This window comes from Linepithema humile, chromosome 3, assembly GCF_040581485.1.
Source record: "Linepithema humile isolate Giens D197 chromosome 3, Lhum_UNIL_v1.0, whole genome shotgun sequence".
Taxonomy (NCBI): domain Eukaryota; kingdom Metazoa; phylum Arthropoda; class Insecta; order Hymenoptera; family Formicidae; genus Linepithema; species Linepithema humile.
Genome location: NC_090130.1, coordinates 21,826,337 through 21,843,890, shown reverse-complemented (window position 1 = coordinate 21,843,890; position 17,554 = coordinate 21,826,337). Strand labels below are relative to the sequence as shown.

The 17,554-nt window shown below is 36.4% G+C and overlaps 2 protein-coding genes across 4 annotated transcripts; one reads left to right on the top strand and one right to left on the bottom strand.

Annotated features, from left to right (window-relative positions):
* Positions 1–2,471: 2,471 nt before the first annotated feature.
* On the bottom strand, positions 2,472–10,356 carry Task7 (TWIK-related acid-sensitive K[+] channel 7). The gene is made up of 6 exons (XM_012361437.2): positions 10,020–10,356; positions 5,680–6,428; positions 5,420–5,575; positions 4,878–5,221; positions 4,697–4,815; positions 2,472–4,371 (listed from the first exon to the last, which is right to left on the bottom strand). The coding sequence occupies exons 2-6, from the start codon at positions 5,804–5,806 to the stop codon at positions 4,104–4,106; spliced, it is 1,014 nt and encodes a 337-aa protein (XP_012216860.1). The 5' UTR covers positions 5,807–6,428; positions 10,020–10,356; the 3' UTR covers positions 2,472–4,103.
* A 3,483-nt stretch (positions 10,357–13,839) lies between these two features.
* On the top strand, positions 13,840–17,528 carry LOC105668657 (uncharacterized). 3 transcript variants are annotated; one of them, XM_067352625.1, is made up of 4 exons: positions 13,840–14,513; positions 14,808–15,161; positions 15,698–16,106; positions 16,703–17,528. In XM_067352625.1, exons 1-4 carry the CDS (start codon positions 14,303–14,305, stop codon positions 17,091–17,093), a joined length of 1,365 nt encoding a protein of 454 aa, XP_067208726.1. In that variant the 5' UTR covers positions 13,840–14,302; the 3' UTR covers positions 17,094–17,528. The 3 variants fall into 3 exon arrangements, with proteins under 3 accessions (XP_067208726.1, XP_012216539.1, XP_067208727.1); XM_012361116.2 differs by having other exon boundaries at positions 13,848–14,513; positions 16,700–17,526; XM_067352626.1 differs by having other exon boundaries at positions 13,906–14,501; positions 16,700–17,523.
* The last annotated feature ends 26 nt before the right edge of the window (positions 17,529–17,554 follow it).

Below are 17,554 nucleotides of genomic sequence, written 5' to 3'. Positions count from 1 at the left end.
GCGTATATGTATATGTTAGGAGTTTTGCGATTCGAACGCCGCCTATCGAGTACCACCAGTATTACTTCAGAAACTTGATTTTGGTCGCATTTCTGAAAGCCTAGTTCGGCCTCCTAATCTCTATTCTTCATGGGTTCACAGCTTGTCTATTTTTGTACGATTCAAGTCACGGACTAAGGAATAGAGGGACGGAGCACAAGCTGTACCGGTGGAGCACGTTTGCGGCGGGGGGGGGGGGGGGGGGACCGCCATATTCGTTTAGTAATCACCACACATAGAACTCACTATTTGCGTATGTGTGAGAAATAAAAGTCAGATCCTGCGCACAATAAACAATATAGGAAATAGAAATAGGAATAATTATTAAATATTAGAAATAATAAATTGGAATTATTTATTTTAAAAATAAAAAGAATAGAAAAAATTAATGCATGAATTAAGAAATAAGAATTGGAACTAATTAATATATTTTATTCTCTTGTTAGATGTAAAATAATTTCTCTTTTTAATATTAAATGTTTATTGCTATTTCTAATATTTTATCTACTGTAGGCACAGCCTCAGAGTAATAAAAGTTAAAGTATTTTATAAAATTTATAATACAACAATAATAAAACTGCCTAATCTCTTTATGCTTGTCACTCGTTATGTCTAGTGGCACCACTACACGAGTGTAACCATGTCACAGACACAGAATCTCTGTGTGAGAATCGCTACATCAATATGGCGGAAAGCAGTCCCCCCCGCACGCTTGAATTACCATCCCCTCTCGCCTAAACTAGAACTTTAGACTCGGTCCCTCTATTCCTTAGTCCGTGATTCAAGTGCATGGGTACGATACGAGTGCGGCGAGTAAAATTACATTTATATCTTACAGAAAAAGTTGATACTGCTATAATGATCTACATAAAAGAGCAAATAAGGTCTTAAATAACTTTAATATATATATTTTTATATATAATGTGATGGAAAATATAATATCTTACAACAATAATATATTTGATAAATTAAAAGATCATATTAACGATCAATGTTTTTTTAGCAATCATGTGAATCATTTGTTACGTTCTATTATAGAATTATATACTAAAATTAGGTTAACTCATTATATTAAAAATGAAAATTTAAACGATAGACATCAATTAAATAAATTAATTATATTGAAAGGTCAGTAGAAATTACTATATATATATATATAATTACTATATATTACTTATATATTAGATTTATATTTTTTTATTGTATGTTATATATATATTTTTATTACAAATTTTAAACAAAAATATATATACATATATTTGATTAACTATTATTTAAGTAAGCAAACTTTTTTAAATAAAATATAATATATTCCATAATTAATTTGGAGTTTTATGTAAATTTATTAATTCCCTATCTTTTGCAAACATCTTTAAAGATTTCTAAATGTTTATTAAGGAGCCGACCGGGTTTTGAACTCGGTATCCCTCCGTACCACAATCCAGCACTTAGCTTGCTGCCCCACGACAGCTCCACTACTTTCCTATTTAATTCGACCGCCTACCAAATATCGACACAAGCCTTACTAGACTTTATACTCCTACAAATTAGTGCCAACTGATTGTCGAATCTGTATAATTCGAAACAATTGTATCCGTTTGTCCATGGAATTTCCTCGTCATTATTCCATATGATTTGCGTGTCTTTATCCGTTTCGGTTTTGACCACGCTTGTGTTTGGTGACCATTCTTTTTCCATAGATTTTAGTATTTCTTCAGGAACGATCGTTATGACATTGATCATTGGATTTTCTTCGTCCTCTTGTGTCTCCTTCAACGCTGGTTCTCTGTGTGGTCGCAATTGTCTGGAATTATATATTCCAATTGGTTGTCCTTGCAGATCCTCGATGAGATAAGCGTTTCTTCGGATAACTTTTTTAATTGCGTATGGTCCGTCGTATACGAGGTGTATTTTCCTCGTGAGTCGTCTGCTCGCGTCTGACCTGCGATATAGCTTGACTCATACTTTTGATCCGACTTCGTACTCCTTTGCAATTTGGTGTTTGCCCGCTTGGACTTTTCTGATTGCTGCCCTCTTTTTTAGGTAGTCTTTAATATTTCTTTTTTTTTCTTCCAGGTTGACGTCTTCGTGTTCCTCCGGATAGATCCTTGGATCCAGGTCGAGGTTGGTTGGTAGCTCCGGTGTCGGAAGAATGGAGGGATAGGAAACATATATTCAAGAAAAGTAAAAAGACGCAGAGATTGCCGGAAAAAGGGAAAATGAGGAAGGAGAGTGAGATGGGGGAGATGATAAAAAGATGGAGGGAAAAAATGGAAGAGGATTTAATGGAAATGCGAGGAGTAAAAGGATAGGGTAAAATTTTAAACAAAATATTATTATTAAAAGGATAGGGTAAGATTTTAAACAAAATATATTATTTAAATATTCTGTACGTTATGATGCGTTCCGGGAAGGATCTAATTTCGATGATATTGTATTTCATGTTTTAGCTTTATTTTCTCACAAACATCATTATAATTTGTGCGTATATTGATCATGGCGATCATGATCATGTATCTTCTAATTGACAACAATAACGAGGCTATAAACAAAGAAGCATCAGTCAATGTAACTTGACTAATGTAACTAAACGCACATTTTATGTCTCAATTTAAGCGCGAGTTTCTACAAAATATAAATACAAAAGCAAGATTATGATAAAGCAAAGATCCATTCAAAGAGAATGAAAAGAGCAAAATCTTTTCTAAATTGTTAGTAAATTTGGAATATAAGAATTAGATTGTTTTATTGTTGCTATTTTTTACTAATTATATTTTTTATGATATAAGTCAGACATTAAGAAGTACAATGGAAAATTCCTTTAAAAAAAATTAACAATTTAAAAATTAGACAATAACATTACAATTCGATAAAAAAAAACCCAATTTTTATTTTTAAAAAATAACTAAGTTCGATTAGTTTGAGCTGTCAGTCTTCCCGAATATATCTGCATTTTTTATTTTATCTTATAAAAATTTTATCTTAAAAAAATACGACTCGCGGGTATACGTTTGCAATCTAATTTAGTAAATGATCATGTCAAATTTTTTCAGGCAATATTTCTTTACATTTGCGAGATATATAAATATGGAAATATATATATACAATATTATGCTATTGAGGCCTGAATGTTGTTCTATCATGTTTATATTTATGTGTATGATTTTTACGGTACTGCGTTATCCTGTTGGACTAGAGGTTTTCAAACATATTTTATAGCAAACAATAACGTATTTCAATTATATAAAATAAAGAAACTTTATTAACAGTTAAATATAAATCTACAAAATAGATTATAATTTTTTTTTAGATAAATAATAAGTACAGTAAGTATCCCGCATAAGAAGATTTGTTTACGCTAAGAAAATGTCGATAATATTCAATTTGTCGAATTTTGAAAACCTCTAGATTATTGAAGCAATCGACTTCACACATATTATATTAGTACAACATCGACAATACTATGACTTATAACTGCGACTTACAACTGCGCGAATTATCTGTCGAATAGTTTGAGCTCACTATTATTTCTGATGAGGTACCGGGTGCTTCGTTTCTTCTAGGATTGCATAGATCATCACTTGAATACTCCGAACGATCGGCGTTTCATATCAATCGGAACAAGTATTATGATGTCATCCGTCGTATATCTGACGAATCAACTGTAACGCACGGATTACATGTATAACATCCGTCAGGAACCGACACGCGGTTGATCAACATTAATTATCAAAACGCAGCAAATTCGTGAATCGATGCAACATCGGAAAATGCAGCAGGAACACATTATTCATTCACCTTAATTATCGGACAACAATTAACAATTACTGATTACAGGTATCAAACATTGCCAGTTTTTACATTTTGCTTTCCGCAGGGCGCGAATCTTTACATTGCGAGCCGTCTCTCGCGGACACGGGTCACAAACGATATATAGTGCTCGGGTTATCTTCTTCGAGGAATTCCGTGCGGGGAACCGACTCTTACACGTCGATGCCGAGCAGCTCGCAACTGTCGGTTTTGGATAGTCGGCGACGTAGACTACGACGACGAAACTCCCTCCATCAGACTGATGCGCGCCTCACCCGGAGGCTGGCTGACATCGGAGGTGGTCGGTACCCTTGATACCCGGAAGGATCCAACAACTCGGAATTTGCTGGACCGAGACAGGTGCAGGAGCACACGCTCACGCAGTCGTCCGTGTCGTGCACGATCGGCGTGTGACTTGCCAAGAGCTTGCCGTTCACCGCCATGACCTCACCGTCTAACGTCAGAACGTGATGCGAGACGGACTGCATCTCGGTGTCGTCGCGACGCGCTTCACCGGAATCCCTGAAATGGTGATTTAAGAAAATTAATAATATTGAAAAAATATTTTTTTTTAATATTTAACATTTTAAATAATAATATTGCTAGTCTTTCTTCAGATGATTGTAAAATTATTTTTGTTTTGTTATGTAATTAGGCGTATAAAACGAAAGAGAGTGAGATACCAAACCAACGCAAATTGTCCGTTTTATAACTGCATTAAGAAATATTTATGAACGTTTCAATAATTTATAAGTTTCAATAAAACTATTTTTAGTTGCGCAATTTATGCGACGGTACAATGAAAAATCGAAACTTATATCAAATCACCGTCAGTAAAAAAACTTACGTCGTCATGAAACGCAATACGAGCAGATTAATACTGGCGGCGACGACGGCCAAGCCGAACAGGATGAAGGCCAAACTCAAGATCACATATCCAGGTTTATTGGAGAGCGCTTGGTCGTTCTGTAAAGTGACTCGTTTAAATCCTCTTACTTCTCCCACGCGATTAGCAAAATATTAGTTACCTGGAGAGCGACGTAGTCGCCAAAACCTATAGTCGTGAGAGTCACGAAACAGTAGTAAAAACTGTCGAAGTAACTCCAGCCCTCGTATCTCGAAAACACTGCGGCGCCCGTCGTAATAATTATACTCGAGAGCAGACCAGTCGCCAGCATGAGATTCATCTCTGTGGCTTCGGTTCTTTGGCACCTGAGATACGTTTTCGCTCGCCTGATCACGACCGACGCGAATTTATTCAATCGCTCGCCGATACTCTGGAACATCACCAGTCCCAAAGGGATGCCCACCATCGCGTATACCATACAGAATCCCTTTCCCATTACGGTCACCGGAGTAGAATGCCCGTAACCTTGTAGACAAAATTATATATCAATACTTTATTATAATATAATTTTTTATTTCAATAGCGCAATCATGGACATAATTCTGCAAATTGATATTCAGAATACCATTTTTAATTAAATGTAAATTTAAGATTGTCTTTGGAATATTCATTTGGAATATTCAACGTAAAAAATTTTAGGACTTTCGTAAACACAACACTCACCGATCATGGCTAATACTAAAGTGGCAAAATAGAAGGCACCAGCGAATTTCCACTGCGGCCCCGCTTTATGCGGCTTATTCTCTATTATCACGATCTCGAGCATCTTCCAGTCTTCCGCCGTGATGTTGTATTTCTTCATCATATTGCGGCGTATCTCTGCAGCGGCATTTTTCGCCGCGCGAACGGCGGAAATAATTAATTATCAATTATCGATTTGCTTAAAAATATCTGCGGTTGCAAACAGCGGAGAAGGGACTCACCCGAGAGAAATTCCCAGCGTTTCCTCTCGGTGTCCGACTCGAGGGCGTCAAACACCGCGGCACCCACGAGAAGATACGTAAACGTGCACACTACCAGTGACAAAGTCCTGACATTCTGTCTCCTCATCTTCGCCGTTTTGGCCGCGTGAGAGCACCGCGCGTCGAGACGCGCTACAGAATAAAAAATTCAGCGATTACACTTTCAACGGGTTTCCCGAGATTTCCCCTGACAGCAACGTATTTCGCGACACGCGACATTTATGCGGGAGAACACTTTGGACGCGGCGTGTAAATAAACACTCGTCTCACACCGGAAAAACGAACGCCGATATGGAGAGGATATGGAGTTGTATGGCATATCAGGTGCAACGCTCGTTTGAGAAGTCAGGACGCCACGAGGGTGTGCACAATACTCGCGAGACAACAATCGCTGCACGTTACCCGCCCTCGTATTGATCGCAGCCTGGTGGAGGAAGGTCCATGGGGATGCGTCGCTGTTGGTCTCTTCGTTACTGATCACTCGGTACACGTAGGGATAATAGCAACCCCTAGTGGTAACTATGGTAATATAGCGGCCGAGTAATAAGTGCGGCGATGAGTAGTGACCACGATAATATTGTGGTCCAGTAGTATTACCTCATCTTCGCCGCGGCAGTAGTCGTGTCGGTTACGCATCCTTCCAACGGCACAAAGTATCGACCGACTTTGAATCTACTGCTGATAATTCGGCAGCCTACGTGTTAATTCATCTAAAAATTTATTGATTTATTTCTTTTGTCTTCCTTTTCGATAATTTATTTATACATAGATTCTTAATTATAAAACTTTTTCAATAAAAAAGTATATTACTCTGTCTCTTAGTAAATACATATTATTTTCTATTGCCGTTTATTGAAAATTAAAAAGTTATATAAGAAATTATTTTGCTTGATCGAGAATTTAAATTTAAATTATTAAAAAATTCTAAAATTTTTATTTTTGTTAATGTATGAAAATATTTCCAAGTACATTTACAAATACAAGAAAAACATTAATTATAATAATAAATTAAATTTTTATTTTTGCAAGTAAAAACTTGGCATTGAAAGGATTAATAAAGAATGACATAACGGTTTTCTATCTCATTCTAATCTATTTCTGTCTTATGAATTTTCTAAAAGATCTGTCTCATTACATTTTTAGTGTCATTTTATAAACTCTGTAAGAAGAGATAACAATAGGATAGGAACTTTGGCCTTCATTGAAAGATAATCTGGTCATTATCAGAAACTGTAATCCGCTAGATATAGAGAATAGCCGTTTTCTTCGCCCACTCTAAACGTGATATCGCGACAGTTGCATATAAAAATACACGGAAATGGGAACAGAGTCAGACGTAGATTACAGACGTCATTTCAATCATTTATTTTCGTCCAATTTCTCTTTGGCTATTTTCGATATTCTAGGTATTTGCATTGCGTATCACCAACTCAAGGGATTTTATTATCGTAAAACGCGATAACTATAAAATGGAAAGAAAAACGAATATGGTAATACTAAGGCATGGGAAGAGAAACTTATCATAAAAATTGCATATATATTGCTCCCTTCGACATTATCTGTGAAATTTATTTTTTATTTTGTGTTTGAAAAGTTTGCATTAGTTTTGCAATATTTTTCTGTCATCAATGGTGAATTGGTTCGGGATAACGATGCTATTTCGCAGGAAATGCGTTGCGGATACAAGATTATGTTGATCCATGTAGATCCATAGTCAAAAGTTTACGACATCGTTATTCATGCTATCCGATTTTCGCGATGACCTATGAACTCGCTTTTCAACTTTTTTTCTTTGCCATAAATTCCCGTCCGTTCTTACGCGGCGAGGCCGTTTAATATCGCTTGCTGCAAATTCCAATTAGGGTAGGGACTTTGGGAGTTAGCTGACGTGTTGTACACCACAGGGATCCGTCTCAATGAATACCGCACGCACGAAACAATGCATCAAACGCGCGAATCCGATTATTTGCATGCAAATAGATGCACCGATCTTGTTTGCGCGTCGCATCGATAACAACGACCTATATTGCAACCAGCGAACATGGCACGGAGTAAAGATACTTTAAGGAAATCGCCTCTGGGCGATAGCATGATGGTTAAAGATGACCTTATTTATCAAGAAAATTACATTGCTCTATTTGAATCCTTTTTATTACCTCGGATATTATTATTTCGCTCGCTTATATAACACAACTTTTATTCACGTTGCTTTCCAATGCGGCGTGAATTTAATAAGATTAATGTTAGTTACATCATAAACGGTAATTAATGTCGATCTTTTTATTCGAAGTAACGTTAACGACAATGATAGATTGATAATCGGAAGAGAGATTATATTTTGTACTTCTTATAACGAGCAAAAATAGCTAAATTACTAATGATGGAGATGAGATTCCTCGTGAGAAGCGTAATATTTTAACGGCAACGCGTGCAAATGTTTGATGAGGAGAATAAGAATTATTACCGCATCATCCTAAATAGAAATATTTCACGTTTAAGCCGGAAGACACGTGCAAGTCATTCTGGACCACGTTCAAATAGAATGCAGTTTTTAAGCTTTAATGTCTTTGGAATTTAAATGTCAGAAGTTCGTGAATTCTAAGACAACATTTAAGTTAATACAAACTGCATTTAAATCTAAAGAATATAAAATATAAAAATATAAAATATAAAAAAATATAAAATTTGACTATTAATTATGCTTAATTTTCCCAAAATTATTTAAAACTTGTTTCGATACATTATATTTGCAATAATTTAATATTAATGCAAGTGCTTAAAAAGTGTTCTCGGCAAAACCAAAAATTAGAAGTAAACTTATTTTAGTGACACTTCTCCAAAAAGAAAATATTTAAAAGCCAGTAATAACCTTTTTAAAGAGGTACGTTCACTATGGATCGACTTCTGTTTTATCTTCCTGTAGAGTGATAAATGACCAAGTCACGAAAAAAGGAAATGATAAAAAGCATTGATAATAATACCGTCGCACACGGTTTTGTGAAAAAGCGGAAATCAATAACATTGGACCAAGCGCGCGTTCCGGGTGCTTTATCGAGCGAGAATGAATGTGTCTCCTTGAACGTAATGAACTTGAAGCAATGAACTCCAAAGGTCTATCGAGCCTGCGTCATTGGTCAGCCTTCCTCTCAGTTTCATTCGATTGCGCGTCAAAACAGATTTTGCAGATATCTTGGCTGAACGCGAATTAATGAAGTCAAAAATCCAAAAATATTTAAGGACCTCATAGTTTAAGAAAACAAATGACTATCAATTGGTGCAAAAAATCTAAAAATTTAAGTACGTAAAGTACAAAAGCGCAAAAATATAGAAATCCAAAACGGGCTTCAATATCTGAGAGTTAAAAAATTGTAGGTTTTTAAATATTAGAATATCAAATAACAAATATTGACTATTCAAACAAATCTCACGCAAAATGCCGGTTGGTCACAACTTCACAGTGCCATGCCGTGTCAATACGCGTTATACACAGGATTTTGCACAATCCAGGCACGTTCAACCTCAGAAATTACAGCAGCAGACTGTAATACCACTTTCACGTTTCTATAAATTATTCGATCGCCGCTCTCAATTTGAAATGTATATACGCACGTCTGCTTATAGGTCGCACATGAAACGTTGCGTAATGAAAATATAATCATCGGACGTTAGGACGATCGCCGCAAGTAATAGGATTTCGCCCACGTTTCGCTGGCCACTTTATACGTCTAACTATAAATAAAATATTTCCGTGTGTCCATTTATTCAAGATGTCACATAAAAAGATCACTTCGGTGATATTCATCAGATTTGAAATATCGGTTAGGCAATCTAATCTCGGAATTAAGATAACATGCTAGGGATCTATAATATGGGAAAAGGGATGTATGATTTTCATTGCGATAATGGCGGTAGCGTGCTTACCCCACTGCTCCTCCCCGAAATAAATTCATATAACGAAAATTACAAGATATAAAATTTTAGAATATATTTTTGTTTCGCACAAATTTTTATGAATTTTTTCAAATATTATAATTATATGTGTGAGGAACAAATACAACTTCAATTTATTTTACTTCAGCACGACTTATTATGGAAATTAAAATTTTTAAATTCTGTGATACTTTGACGAAACATTGTTTCTCTTCGAAATATTGTTATTACAGACAATTTCCACACAATATTCTCCTTATTTACTCCTTATTACAATACTCGCGATCCAGCTAGATTGTTAGAATCACGAACTCTGTTTTTCCCGGAATTGGGTTAAATACATAGATATCTGAAAGTGACGCTTGACTCACCACTTTACGCTACTACTCCGTGGCACCAAAGTGCTGTGATGATAAGTATTTGTACTGTTAATCGTCCAATATATTGAAGATACAACTGATGATCAAATCCGCAATTACAATCTTTACTATTTCTGCCAATTCCGCACTTGGATTCCAAGAACCCGTTCCATAATTTTCATTCTGTGAAATTATAAAAATTAATCTCTGGTGCAATATCAAACTTTTACCATCCTCGGCATTAATATGAATCTATCAAAAGAATAAATTATAAGGCGTCATTTTAATATTCAGATTACGCTGCGTGATATCGGGCCGCAATGAGATAACGCAGAAATTTATAAGCTTGATATGACAAGTGGGAAAAAGTTCTGCATCTCTTTCGCAGACGCTTAAAAAGACCATTTCTGGCCTGGCAATAAACTATCACGTGCTTCTTCAGAGAGTCTCAACCTTGGTCTATTTTCAAACGTCTTTCTCAAGGAGCAGACAGGTGCTACTTTCATCAGCTTATAATAATTATATTGCTTTCATAGCGACCGCATCATTACGCCAATTTATGGAGCTTACATGGCACAACTTACACACAATTACAATACAATTACTTACAATACAATTGCTTATTTCGATAACTCCGCGTCCCGCTGTGCGCCTCACGTACATAATAACCTTGTAATTTGGCCACCCGACGTCGATCCTGAATGTCTTTTATTACAGGCGAGGGACAGTGATCAAATTTTACCAACGGTGGACGTAATTGTCCACCGCGCCATAGAAACCTGCGATCAAGCCAAACTGCAACGAAGCGAAGTAACGCGGATTATACTTCGTTCCGATGATTAAGCGGTCGGATTTTAATTGCTGTTACTGGCTAACGAACTAGCGCATCCACGTAGCGTATCTAAGTGTCATTACATGTACTTTGTCTTGGTCATCTAACCGTAGATCAATTCGAAACTTCTGTAACTATCGTGGTGTGATTCTGCGCAATTCATGAACTTATATCGTCGCAGGAAAGAGAGAGAAAGAGAGAAAGAGAGAGAGAGAGAGAGAGAGAGAGAGAGAAAGAGAAAGAGAGAAAAAGAGAAAGAGAGAAAAAGAGAAAGCTTTTTCATCTGTTTTTCCATTATCCTGATCGGGCAGGATTCTCGAGATCCCTCATTTCTCGGTCCGTCGAACATTATACAAATAGAAAGCTACTCCTATGGGGATTAATTCTATATTATTTTTTCAAAATATGATGTCGCATTGCAACGCTCTCTTCCTCTCTGTGCGCTGTGTAATCCACGTCGCGTCATCGTTCCGGAGACTTCAGGGTTCTCGACCTCTTGCGAAACAACCTTCCGCGATCGTACAGAAACATTCGCAACCCCATCGAGCACAGCGCAATCGACGTGATGGTATAAAAGCCTCTCGAGCGACGCACTTTGCCTTTCAGAGCGATAGAATCTCGCCGCGTTGCGTCCCCGTTAAAAATCAAACAACGAGAGACACAACTCCTACGTCGCGCAATTACGATCGGACTTTCCTCGGCGCATTCAATTTTCCTCATTCGCCTCCATGATACGCCTTTCTCGCGTCAATAAATCCTGTCGCATCGCGTCACGCTCGATCGGAAGCCATTAAGACGGTCGGCGAGTAATTGAACTTGATTCCGTATCTACGTATTGACCGTATGTCCTTGAATCACCCGGGTAAGTTTGCGCCACAAGTGTGCAATAAATCACCGTGGCTTGATGGATACCCACGGATGAATCGCCGACAGACTGATCGTACCAATAACCTTGACGTTGCATAGAACTTGTCGCGTCTCACACGTGTAAAGAGCAAAGTCACGTAATGCGATTACATATACTTCATGCTGAGAAACGTTGCAGACGAGAAATATCCTATAAGCAGTAATTTTATATATAAAATGATTATTAATTTACAGAATGTACCAGAATCATTGACACACATATTTATACATTTAATAAATCAATGAATTTTATTTCGTAAACAAAAAAAAAGTTTTTCTCTTTATTTTAAGTACATTTTATTTTAATAAATTTTTAATATGGATGCTGCTTACAAAGCATATTTTAAAGCCAAGTGTTTAAAAATGACGAAAAATATCTCGCTCGATAATCGATCCTGTTATTTCTGTAGGTGAAAAGAAATGTGTACTGTATAGATGCATGTGCTCATGGAAGATCGATCAGCTGAATAGCTAATTGTATGCAACCGTTACAAAAATGGCAAAATTGAAAAACCATAATTGTTAAAAAAACCTTGCCACATTCATGTATAAACAATGTATAAATATCGGTGTGGCAAATATAGTGGTTATTTTGGAGCTAAAAGCTCGCACAACCCCGTCCGAGTTAAATTAGTTACATTCATGGGAGTACAAGAGCTGCACACACGCAAATATCTGGTTCACGCTGCAATGGATAATCTTGAATTTATTAGCACGCTATTCTTGCCACTGCATTCTACACATCTAGTTACTATCAAATATTTATATTCAATTAACATAAAGTCAAACAAAGGGCGAAAACAATTTATCCGTATCTGCAGAAAATTGCATGGAATATATTAATAGCAAGTATGAAAACAATATCACGCAAATTCATAACCGTTTAAAATATTCTTTAGTGATAAAAAAAATTAATTCTTGGAAAGAATTAACTGCAAATATTATCATCTCAATTGTCGAGATCTGACTTTTATCCGCATTAGGCGGATGATATCCACGAACAGTTTCCTTGAATTCATTTGTCTTTTGAGATAACTTGATTGTCCTCTCTCGCAACGGGAGAGAGAATGCAACTATTTTAAGAGGAACATAATTTAATCTTCAATAAGTTATAATCGCATGATAACGAACTACGAAATATTAGATTAATGCGTTACTTTATCAAGATGCAAACTCGAATAATGTAGGCAATCTCTTTTTGCATGATCGACTGACATATATACTCCAAGATTTGCATAACTAGCTTCTAGGCTTTTGCATGCACGTTCCCCGTTTCTAGGCGAGCACTTCTCGGATCTACTAATTTTCCAGTCCCGAGTATTAGCGAACGACCAAAGCTTCGAGCTTCGAGAGGTCCACGGTTGCAATATTCATCCATGGATAATCATTATCTGTAATATGGTAATTTATATGTTCACTAATGAGATACATCTCGCGAGTATCACGGTACAACTTGTAGTTGCCTAACTTTCTCACAGTCAAAGCACACAATTAAAGCATTAAAGGTCAGAGTGCATATATATATAAATTAGTAATTTTATACAGAAAAGTTTATTTCTAAAATTTATCGTAAGAAACGTTTGATGTGTTAATCAAACTAAATTTATCTTGCTTTAGAAATAAGTGAAATTTAATCAAATTTACTGTCAACCTGCCAACATTGCTAACATTTTGCTTACTAATTGTGATTTAGTTATAAATATATTTTTTTTACGCTTTTAATAGACGACGCGGGAGTTGCTTCTAAATTTTGATATATTATTCAAGAATCAAATTTTTAGCTTCTTGAAACATTTCAATAAAATTGTCACGCGCAGTACATCGCGACAAAAGGGTAAAAATTGAAAATTTTGAAACGACATATCGCGATACTACTGATGTTACAACGTAGTGATCGATAGTTCGAAGCAAATAGACGAAAAATCATAAAAGTGTAACATTTTTGTCCAGCTTTGAAGGCATCCAATCAACAAAGTTCACAAAGAACGATCAAAGTATAATAAATTGAACAATAACACCGATAAATGGGCACCATCAGAAACTTTCCATGCTCCCATCATCAATATTACCCGCCGAAAGTCCTGCGAACTTTAATAATATACCGCTTCCAAGGAGGCTCGCAAATCTTCGAGATCCTCTACAAGATAATAAAGCATCACGCAAACAGATTCAAGGGTCAAGTCACAATTTTATGAAAAATCGATCTTGTTATGTGATTAGTCGTGAAGAACGATATAAACAAATCCTTTTTATACAGAACACATTGAGAAACTTATAATATTTTAGTGATGGAAAACTAGAACTATCGATATAATCGATTGTAATTTTAATAAAATTATTTTTAAGATTTCTCTTTTCTGCATCTGCATTGATTTTGTTATTTTAATGTTAAAAGTATTTTAGCACAATTAAATGTCTCGCGACAAACATTTTCTGCAAGGAGAACAGAACAACGGAGAATAGCACCGTTCAATTTTCATCTGAAGTCAGTGCCAACTACGCGACCGCGTGCTTTCGCGACGCGGACTCGCCGCACGGAGGAGAAATACCGTAAATAATGGCATCATCAAAGGAAAAGGCGAGGAACAGACCCGAGAAGAAGCGGATAACGGAACGAATGTCACGTCCTGGTATTCGCTCCCGTGTTAAATCAACACGTAAACGCGCAAACACTCCGTATCGTAGACAGCCATACGAATCCGTCAGCATACCTCAACTGGTCTATGAGCTCCTCACCATTGATAAATACAATCAAGGTGACACAATCGGTATTACGGCTGCAAGCACTGATAAATAATACTCGATTCAAGCATAAAATATTGTTTAAAAAAATCTATCGAACTGTTAACCTCTCCTCCAAGCTGAGTTTTTAAGCTCGGAGTCAAGTCGTTCTACATACAACATTTATCTAACATTGAATTTTATTCTGATTACACACGCTATATATATATATATATACCATAATTGGAAATCGATAAAATGAATTGAAATTATGTTGACAGCTTAGAAATATCATGATGGTACAAATATAAATATAACGTCATTATTGTTTCTCATCACAGAAGCGAAACGCTTCTCGTCTCCGGAACGCTTCAGGACGCCGCGTCAAAGAATGCAGAAATATCACGAGCAGCGAAGGCTTCCATACGAGGCGGTCGACCACCGTGATAGTCCGGAATCCGTCCAAGTACCCGACTACGTGATGGAATCTAGGCCCACGTCCATTGAGAATCTGACAGAGACGATGGATGCTGCAAATAGCTCGGCGCCGCCAAGCTCAGCAAACAGCAGCGTGTCGAATATCTCAATGGAACCGATTACATTGGCGAACTCGCTGAACAGTGCTAGGGCGTTATTTAGAAAAAGATCCCTAGTGCAACTCGTTAACAAGTACATTAAAGCAGGCATTGAAGAAGGTACATTCCTAAGTTTTTCAATTTTATATTAAAACCATTAAAATTTGCGATAAAATATTTTGTTTCATGGAGTCATAAAAAATACTGAGTTGAACATATTAAATAATTGTGTAAACTTTTCTTTAATTTGCTAAGATAAAAAATAATAATAGTATAATATTCGAGATAAATGTTTCAGGAATCAGAAGTTATCAGAAATTTGTTTGTATGCAAAATATATTTCATGACTTCTCAAAAACGTTGTATTGTATTTTTCTTTTCTAACAAAATACTATCTTTCTAATTTATCATGAAAGATATTATGTTAAAAAAATAATAATAATTAGTGTTCAAGGATTTTAGTTCAAGGATAGTAACAATTCCCGCGGTACACGCATCAAAGCGCGAGTCGAGTGACACGTACAGAGAAAAATGGCTCATTCGATGCATGTGCATTACGAGAGCTATCATTACACGCCATATATAAGAGCGCTCTTGATTACAAGATCAAAGTTCTCCAGTAACGATAAAGGTGTGTACAATATGACGTATTACAGGGAAGCGGCAGGCCAAAAAGTACATCCGTAAGGCGTTATCTTTCGGCGTGAGATCGGGTTATCTGATCCTAGACGATCCACAAGGAAACGTGCTACGCGTATGTCCGACCTTGGACACAGGATCTTGGAGCTCGAGAAAGGCCGACGCCGAAACCAGACAGAGACGACGCATCGCTCGTCGAGGCCAAATACATCAGACGACAATCGATGATCGGAAAGCGATGCGACGTGGAATCCCGCGGGATAAGCCGCGTCACGACGCCGACAATGGACAGATAACATCGAGGAAAAGATACAGACGACATGCCGTTCAAAATCCTGCCAGGAGCATCAGCACGAGAGAGAGCAGCCCGAGAAAATCGCCCGGCGTATCGAAGAGCAAGCCAAAAACTATCGTAAAGAGAAAAAGGTAGATTGATTAACTTTTCTATTCTCAAGAAGAATGATCTCTCGTTTTGTGCAATTTTTTTCGCAATAAATTCCGAATTAAAGCACATACACATCAATGTGTAAGCAATGAAAATCAATTACTCGATGTTAAAACATCGCGCAAAACGACTTCTATATTTGAAAATCATAGTACTACGAAATCAAATATCTATATTTTCACAAATTTGTTACTAAAAATACCTCTCTTTTTCTGTCTATATAAATAGCAAAATGAGTTTAAATGCGTTACGAAAGTCTTAATAGACTTTAACATAGGACGGATGTTTTAATAAACTTAAACGCATTATGTTTCCCGAGAATAGAATTAAACGCGGAAAGCGAGAAGATAAAAAAAAGATGTTTATCACGAATTGAACTTCCTTTTTCTCATATTGCATTCATGGCGCAGTGCTCACAACATGGCCTACATTGCTTTGCACAATACGCTTTGCCAGCGCTTTGTATATATTATATATATATGTATATATATATATATATATATATATATATATATATATATATATATATCTGTATACTTGTGAAAAAGTAACTTATTTGGACATATCTATTTAGCAGAATCGACAGTACGGTCAACAATAAGCGAAGACAACAGCGGAAAAGAGGCAACAACGAGGATGCCAAAAAGCCGGTCAAGAAACGTCGCGTGATTGCATCTCCGAAACGTTTTGCGAATGATCATGAACCAGTGGAGAAAAGTTACAACAACGTGAACAGCAAAGATCGTGATCAATATAAACGCAATGAAGACAGTTATAGAGCAGTTACCGAGAGACGGAAGTCGTCGAGTCGGGAGGATGGATCGAGGATGGAGAAACAAAAAGCCGGAACGAGCACCGACGACGATTGCAACAGAATTGAGCGTAGAAACGCCGATGACGACGAAAAGTCTGAAGAAGCGAACGTTGAACGCGACACGAACGACACCATCAGACAAATGGATCCATAAAAAATTGAACGCCCGTATCGGGAGAGCGGCACTTCTCTCAACTCCGAAGCGAGAATCGCCTCGCTTTTGTACTCTCCTCATTTATTGTTTATAGAATGCATTTATTATATACATGTTTTAGATTCACTTGAAATTACACATTTAAAACATCGTGAATACGTGTATCATTCTTTCCATCAATTATTCTCGTGTATTCGAGGGAAAAAAAGTTTATATATAAATAAATGTAATTTTGTTAAAAATTTTTTAAATGTTCTGGAATATATTCCTCGTTTGATATTACATTAATACTGCTCTGCGCAGTAGTGCCATAAATAAATAAATAAATAAAAAATTAGTTGTATTTTAAATATTGTAGAAAAATGTGGAAATTTTTTAGCTTTAATTCTATTCATATTAAAAACGCGAAATTGCATGATATTTACAGAATACGCCCACAATACAAGCGTTACTTCGAAATT

Excerpts from the sequence above, each read along its gene's own strand:
- Task7 (XM_012361437.2), bottom strand. The coding sequence starts at position 5,806 with ATGAGGAGACAGAATGTCAGGACTTTGTCACTGGTAGTGTGCACGTTT. Across the intron at positions 5,222-5,419 it reads TTTAGTATTAGCCATGATCG|GTTACGGGCATTCTACTCCG; the intron begins GTGAGTGTTGTG and ends TTTGTCTACAAG. Across the intron at positions 4,372-4,696 it reads GTATTGCGTTTCATGACGAC|GGATTCCGGTGAAGCGCGTC; the intron begins GTAAGTTTTTTT and ends TCACCATTTCAG.
- LOC105668657 (XM_012361116.2), top strand. The coding sequence starts at position 14,303 with ATGGCATCATCAAAGGAAAAGGCGAGGAACAGACCCGAGAAGAAGCGG. Across the intron at positions 15,162-15,697 it reads TAAAGCAGGCATTGAAGAAG|GGAAGCGGCAGGCCAAAAAG; the intron begins GTACATTCCTAA and ends GACGTATTACAG. Across the intron at positions 16,107-16,699 it reads ACTATCGTAAAGAGAAAAAG|CAGAATCGACAGTACGGTCA; the intron begins GTAGATTGATTA and ends ATATCTATTTAG.